The following is an 8078-nucleotide window of genomic DNA, read 5'->3' as shown; positions in this document are numbered from 1 at the left end:
GGCAAATGTTGCTTTTCAAAAGCTTTTGGATGAAACAGGGAGAAGGGATTGAAGGGCACGTGCAAGCTCAGCGCTGCCTCCCAGAATTTTGTATGGACTAGAGACACATCTTGGACAGCGTTTACACAAATGCCTGCATACAAAATCAGATTCGTTGGCTGACCTCTCCAGCTGCCCTTGGTTGAATGCTGTACTCCACTGTGCTTTTTAAAGCCATTAGTGACAGCTAAAAGCCAACCAAAAAAAAGAATCAAAGCTGTCTGGTGGTTATTCCTACAGCCCAAGGAAAATGGGCTTTAATGAAGCTGGCTGGGATCCACACCCCTTTCCCCCAACGAGTGCAGTACCCATCCCTTGGCCAGGAGTAAATCCCTGATGCTTCAGGAACAAAAATATCTCACAAAACACCTAATGCACTGAAATACCATCAGTGGAAGAGAAGGGAAATGCCTGCCTGCCTTCCATGGAAGTCAATCCACCAGTTCAAATGCTGCTGGTGTGCAGCACAAACCCCCTCAATTTCCTTTCCCCCAAAGTTAAAAAAAATTGTTTAAAATATTAGTGATCAGAGATGCCCTTTTTGAAAACCCAGGCATGTATTTTCTATAGCAAGAGGGAGCAGAGAACAAAATCATCTTCCTTGCTAAATGAAAATCTACCTGGTCCTCATTCCTTCTCTCCATATTCAGGAACCCAAGAGCAGAGAAGTGGACAATTTAATCTGCTGTTTTCTCTCACACAGAGAGAGTTGCAAACTGTGTGGCTTTCCAGGCACATCCCTGTCTGACTGATTCCTTAGAAAGAGCAACACCAACTGCATCTCTCCCCCCTCCAACAGCACTCAGACCCTACAGCAGAATGTAAACAGCACTTCTCCCCAGCTGAAAGGGGGTTGGTGCTTTCCCATTTCACAAGACAGGGGAAAAAATACAAACCCCCACCAGACACACTGAAGTGACAGAGACACAATATTAAACAGTCAGCTCAAATACTAATTCCCAGCAAGGCTGCTCTGCAGCCTCACCCGGTGTGAGGGCACACTGGTGGCTCAGGTGGCTGAGGTTTGGTTACCCCTGACTCTGAAATGCTGACACCATCCATCATATGGCCAGCAGGAAACATATAGACACGTCCACAAGCAGAGAACAAGCCAGAGCACACCTCCCACCTAAAAATGGCTGAGGGGTTCTCTGTTTGTGTGTTAATTCACAGTCCTTCTTCAGTGTTGGATGGGACAATAACGAGGCTGAATGCTGCAAGGGAGAAATGGAAGGATGGATAAAATATGCAACAGCAGTGGGTGTTCTGAGTTGGATTTGTTTGTTTTGCTTGTTTGCTTGTTTTCCTTTATTTATTTTTTAGTGGTTTTTTGTTTATTATTTTAGTTTTTATATTATATTTAGTTCATATCCAGCACACAGGGACATGGGACGCCCCAGTTCCACAGCCCATTAGATGAAGGTGACCAGTGTCATTATTAAAAGGCTCCAGTACCACCCAATGACACCCACAGAGCCCTCAGTGACTCTGCTGGGACAAGGTGACACTCACCGGGTTCTCCGCGCCGGCCAGGCTTCCCTCGCCTCCCTGGAGGGCCTGTGGGGAGCAGAGAGCACAGGGTCAGTGATGCCCCATGGGCAGAGTTCAGGAGAGTACCCACTACATGTCCTCCCTTCAGATCCAGCCCACCTCGTGTCTCCCCGCCTTTCCCAACTACCGAAAAAATCAGCAGGCTGCACATCTTAAATACCACTCTTTCTTAACATATAGAATTTTGGTGAAGAAGCCAAGGTCAGGCTCCCAGGCAAGCTGGGAAGCAGGTTTTGAAGTTATTGGTATTGTCCACACAGAGGGAACTATGTCTTACATGCTTCAAAATTCTGGAAAAAAAACTTTGCGGGGGGGTGGCAGCACTGTGCAGTCCCTGAGTGCTGCAAATGCCTGTAACTGGATGGGAAATCACAGTGGCTAAAGAATTAAAGCAAGGAACCTTTATAAACCTTTTGGTACTAATCATTGTCTGAGTCAGAAATGTTTTTAGTGCAGACAGCTGACACAGCCTAGATCTGGTCATACATTTATGAATTTAGACCCAGGTTTCAGATGTAAAGCTTGCTTGTACTCTTACCCTTCTGGGAAGCAATGGCCAAGGGATTGATAAAGTACCATAAATAACAAAATACCCTTAATTAAGGAAAAAAGGCACTCAACACACACAGTTGCAGAACACTGCTCCAGCACACATAGAACATCCAAGTCCCTGACAAAGCCATAACATCATGTCCTTTATGTCCATGTGTTGCAGCCTCTCTGCTGCAGCAGGCTTCCCTCCCTGGGACCTGGCAGCATTCCCACTCCCACAACACGTGCATTGCCAGGTTGAAAGAAAAAGCCACTTTTTGTACCCTTGTGCAGCAGGTCAGCCAGCTCTGGTGGAGCATTTTCTGAGTGACAGCAATGTTAACAAAAAGCAAGGGCTCATTTTTTATCCGGGAAACTACACTGCTCTCTCTCCTCTCTGCTGGAAAAGGATGATAAACAAAGACTATTAAATATTTCTGTGCTCCTATCAGAATCTCCCCTGTTGCTTAAAGAGTTCTATGCCCAAATGTGCAACTGTATCTCCAACAACTGGAATTTCAGCTGTGGGCTGGTGTTCTGCGCTTTAAAGTTTGGATACACTGTCCAGCACTCCCCCTTCCCAATTCCAGCAGACCCCCTGCACTCACATGGGCTGCAGAGAGAGCCCCAAGCCCCACTTGGTCCCTTGCTATGGGAATGGCAACTTGCAGCCAGAAGCTCCAGGTGCCTTCTGAAGGGATTGGTAGAAGTGTCTGTTGTAAATCCCTAATTGACTTCCTCACAAGTTTCTATGGGTGAGGCAAAATAACAAAAAAAAAAAACAAAACCCCAGCATATTTTCAGCCTTATTAATCCTTGAAACCAATTACACCCAGGAGAAAGGTTTACTCCATCCTGAAGCCAAGCTGCTATGGAGAGCAACCACGACTCTAATGAAGCACCTTTTCCAACCTTAAACACCAGACGAGACTGAGCAATTAAAGTCCATCTACCTGCACCTCCCTCCTGGCTAATTGTGGAGGTCTGACCCCCAGGCAGAGCCCAAGCCCCAGCAGCCTTCAGCCTCCCTTGGGGTGTGGAGGCTGCTTTAAACACCAGCTTTGCTTAATCCTTCCCTGGCTTTCAACAGACTCCTCCTGGATGTGTTTAGAGTGGCTCGCTCATAACCATTTTCTTTACCTCTTCTGCTGGCAGCAGGCAGAAAGCACAGGGGCTTTCTTGGGGAGGAGGAAATGTCCTAATGAAGGTGTAGGAGAGGGAGGCCAAGTTTTTAAACAAGTGAGTAATGAGTTGGTAGTGATGCTTTGAGGCAATTTAAAGGAGGGTTGATGTCAAAGGGTTAATGCATGGAGCTCCCACATGAGCTCAGGTTGGAGCCATTCAACTGAGAATGTGAGAAACCTGCAAGGAACCAAATATGCTGTATAAAAAGGAAATTTAATCCTGGTTTGTTGTGTTTTGTTTTTTTTTTTTTTTTTAAAGTTTAAGTGATTTCTTGATACTTCACACCACAAGAGAAAAATTGACTCTTGCCTACGGAGGCACAGGTTGTCCAGAGAGGTGGTAGATACCCCATCCCTGGAAATATTCAAGGTCAGACTGGATGGGGCTTTGAGCAGCCTGATCTGGTTGAAGATGTCCCTGCTCATTGTAGGGGGATTGGGCTAGATAATCTTTAAAGGTCCCTTCCAATCCAACCCAGTCTACGATCTTGTGAACTTTCCCTACAGTCCTCAAGAAAATCTGTAAAACGGGTGCAGCACATGGAATTAAAAATATATTTCAGAGATATTGCTTGTGGCAAGTGTGAGAGAACCAAAGTTGAGAGAGAAAAAGCTAAAAATCCATTCTCATCTGTTTTACTTGTTGTTTTCACCTGAAAGCAATTTGGTAAAAGAGAGAGAGGAAAAAAAAAAGAGAGAGATGTGTTTTAGAAATCAAATCTAGAAACCTGCTGCCATTTAGTAGCTGGGTTAGGAAACACGTCTGAGGAGAGAAATCTTAGTGGGGATTAAAAGAAAGAACATCATACCCAGTATCTGCTTTGGGCAAGAGTTCCAGCTCTCAGCCCTGTGATGCAGATGTGGGCAAGCAGGACATAGAGCTCCCAGCTCCAGGAGTCATTAATGCCATCTGCAACCTTGTAAGTCAATTGTCTGCACGATTGGGAATTATTATTTTAGCAATTTCTAGCCTATTCCTGGCCCTCAACTTTGGATACTGCTAAATGAGTTGGGCATAAAGTGAATCCATATTAAACCTCTTGTTTCCAACCCCTTTCAGAGACTACGAAGCAAATTAAGGAGGCCTGAGAATTTGTTTGAAACTAAATGTTCACTGTAAACTGTTACCTAATGACTGCATCTCCCAAGACCTTGCAGCCTGATGCTTGTTCAATGTAATTAAGATTTATGTTGCATTAAAGTCAATTTGGCAATAGCTGAGTCTTTTCTCCAAACTGTGCCAGCTCCACTGTATCAGTTCTGGGAGTCCTTTATTTACATTGTTATGAAAGGCAGTTTTGGAGAGCAGAATGAATACAAAGCATAACACAGTCTATTTTTAAACAACTTGTCACGTTCAAGCTAAACAATCTTAATCCAGAGCATAATATGCAATTTCTGACAACACCATAAGATCTCCAGTAAGATGATAGATTTAGTAATCCAAACCCAAAGAAAGACATTGAAATATGTTGCTATTTGAAAATATTATGAGGAAGAGATGATGGATGCATCTAAATAATAGCTTCTCAGAAACAAGGTAGAAAGTTCACAAACAGACTCACAATTGCTGGGTAGCAGCCACTTATGTCATCTACCGTGGGCAAGTAAATGAAATATTAAAAATCAACATCACTTTATAGCTCACACAAAATATTGACAAAAGCCAAGCCCATGTAATTGTCCACAGTGCAGTAAATAACCTTTGTTTGAACTAATTTACCACTGCAAATTGGGTAACTACAAATTGGGCTGCTTGATGAACACTGTAATCCATCAACACTGGGAAAACAGGTCTATGGTACATGTGTTTATTGTCTCTTTACCCCTTGTAATTAAAGGAAGTCTGGTCCTTAACCCATGTTCCTGTGGTTAAGAGGCTGCATTGCTGCCTCCCATCCCTTCAGCTGCATGGGCAAATTGTTGCCTGGGCAAATTCCTGTTGGGCACAAGGCAAACCAATGTTCCTTGAGGACAGTTTACAGTGCTGCTAAGAAACAGCCTGGTACCACAGCCCAGAAAAACACCACTGAATACAGACACTGCTTTTTAAATGCTATGCCAGTAAAGCACATTTTACCCAAGAACTTCTGGCACCAGCTTGTGCTTTTCCTTTACATTTCTCCTACACATCACCCTTTTCCACTGAGAATGTACACACAGACATGTACCATGACTGAGCACATCTCTTCCTTCAAGCCATGTGCTGCTTGGGCACTTAATTTTTGGATATGTTGATCCAAAGTAGCTAGAAACAGCATTCAAGTATAAACCTTGGCCAAGTGAAATGAAGATCTATCTTACTGGATCCTTAAATCAGAGGGGTCAAGCATGACACAGTGAGCTGATCATGTTGTGGCCTCTCAATGATAAATGTTAAGGTTACTTTTAGGGCCTTATTTTCTAGAGGAGCTCATATCTAACATATTGTGCTCTAACACGCTATTAAGTTTTACACCATTGTTTACACCACTCCCGGTTGCATTTAATTTTGGGGTGGGGTTTTTTTGTGAGCTTGGAATGGTTTAACTTGTTTCCCCTTCTTCCCTTTTGGCATTTTTCAAGTTGCTTTCAACATAATCAGTGTTTTTTCAGTTAAGAATGAATCGACCAGAAGAATAGCTTGAACAAATTGGTTGGTTCAGCCACTCTTAGAAAAGTTGATTTTTTTTGTTTTGTTTTCATATGGCTTCACTTAGAAGGAAGGAGAACTTTGCAGCACAGCACCGTGGGGTCTGGTATTGAGCACGAGGAAACCACGGCCCTGGTCTAGCTGGCTGCTCCTGCACAAAGGCCAATTTACTTTCTTGTTCCCTGGGGAGAAGGTTTATGGTTCATGGGCAGAAGTCAGATTCTGAGATGCTTGCTCAGCTGATACTCATCAGGTATCCAAGTCAGGCTGCGGCTCCGAGACCGCAGATCTGAGATTAAACAGTTTTGGGTCACAACACTTTGCGTGAACCTTCCTGGCTTTGGATTCCAACAGGCCCAAAGATTCAAAGCAAATACCAGAGGCAGATTGGAAACATGCAGCACCTACAGTCCACAGAAGTTTTCCAAATAAAACAAAATAGTAATATCTAGATTCATTTCAAATTTGGCCCAAGTGCCCCAAAAGCTCTCTGAAATCCTGGGCTACGTTTTGTGTTAGGAAAAAGCCACCCAGAAAGCAACCTCTAGCTGTCAGCTGGGGAAAGCTCCTTGCAGTTCCATAGGTGATCCAGTTGCTTTCAAGATACAAAAGAAGCAAGGAGTTGTTTTCCTTCTTATACCCTCACAGTCTTTCTGAGCAGGGACTCACACAAGCATCCTCCTCGCAATGCATCAGGTTGAGCTGGGCTCCACCTCACGGAATAAAGCGTTTGCTCCAGGGCCCAAACTGGAATATTGCTGTTATTACTGGGATAATAAAGGGGCAGTATTCAAAATATGTTTTGACTAAATCACCTCAGGACCTCAGCACTAAGGGTATACAGCCTCAAACTCTGCTTTACCTAGAGCTAAGCTAAAATGAGGAATATCCAGGAGGAGATGGGGAGCACAACTGGAGGGTGTCTTAAACTACCCCAACAAGATTCAGCAGAGCAAATCCAACTCCCAAATTTAACATTCCCCAGCACCAATAAAACCTGCACACAAGGTGTGTTAACTCAATATGACACAGCATTTCATGACCAGTGACAAATTGAGGGCATTTCAGTGTTTTTTTTAACTGCAGCCAGAGAAGTCCCCTCTTACCCTGGATGGATGCATACTGTAAAAGAAATAAAAGTAAAATTGCTCATTCAAAAGCTCATTCAAAAAGTGAAATGATACATTCACACCCACCAAAACTGAAGCACTGATTATGCTCCATTTAAAACAACTGAGATGGTGCCACTCGCTCCATACTCTGGATTCCACCTCCCCCACCCTTCAACCATTTTTTCTTTTTTTTTCCCACACCCAGAGACAGTTTCTTCAAACAGTCAAGTGCATACAGCTCTTTTGTTTAGTCACCAGGGCACGAAGATAAACTGAATTTGAGATATAAATTAAGAAGTGACTGGAATAAAGCCACAATTGCACTTACATCAAACATGGGATTTTTCTCCTCTTGTTATGGCTGGTCTTACTCAGGCCATTTCCAGATAATACACTGGCACAGCTGCAGCGCAGGGCAGGAGCAGATGTTTTCAGCATACCCCCCCCCTCTATTTTTAAAACAAGAGGATGCATATTTTGGCAGCTGTGGGAACTGCTATATGCAAGGTAAAAAAGTTTTCGTGGCAGATTTCAGTTTCCCACATCTGCAGGGAGGCAGCTGCTCCAGTACGAGCCCTGGACAGAGATGGGAACTTTGAACATCTTTCAGAAAGTGTCTATGCACAAACATGCACACAGATTTGGTTTCATGTTTCTTTATGAGAACAGTGACCAGCTCTGTTCATCGTCCCCATGTGCTCCTGCACACTTAAAACACTTAGAAAGATAAAAAAGGCATTTGGGTCTCAGTCCCTTCTTTTCTGAGATTTACTGGTTCAGCATGGTTGTATCAACGTGAATCTGGAAAATGAACACAGAACTCCTTTTCCTTCTATGGACACAAGCTAGAAATCCTTGTGGTGATAGAGCTGGGGAACAGAAGTGATGCCAAACTCACCCTAGAGCCCTCCAGTAGCATTTGACTGAAATTCATCATCCTTTTATCTTCAGCACTAGGTAACAAAGCATTACTGCCCAGAACAGATGAGCCAGAGAATCCCCTCAAGGTCTGCTTTCTCAGAGAGCATT

The 8078-nt window shown here is 43.7% G+C and overlaps 1 protein-coding gene across 1 annotated transcript in view; it reads right to left on the bottom strand.

The window, feature by feature from the left end:
* The window catches only part of COL23A1 (collagen type XXIII alpha 1 chain), a 173237-nt gene that overhangs the window by 48852 nt on the left and 116307 nt on the right, over positions 1-8078 (bottom strand). Inside the window, exon 2 of the mRNA XM_027643211.1 lies at positions 1552-1596. Within this exon, the coding sequence (XP_027499012.1) occupies positions 1552-1596 (45 nt within the window). The remainder of the gene's footprint in view (positions 1-1551; positions 1597-8078) is intronic.

Source organism: Corapipo altera, unplaced genomic scaffold (assembly GCF_003945725.1).
Source record: "Corapipo altera isolate COAL_440 unplaced genomic scaffold, ASM394572v1 75, whole genome shotgun sequence".
Classification (NCBI taxonomy): Eukaryota; Metazoa; Chordata; class Aves; order Passeriformes; family Pipridae; genus Corapipo; species Corapipo altera.
The sequence above is the reverse complement of the archived record's forward strand: the minus strand, read 5'-3'. Positions and strand labels throughout refer to the sequence as shown.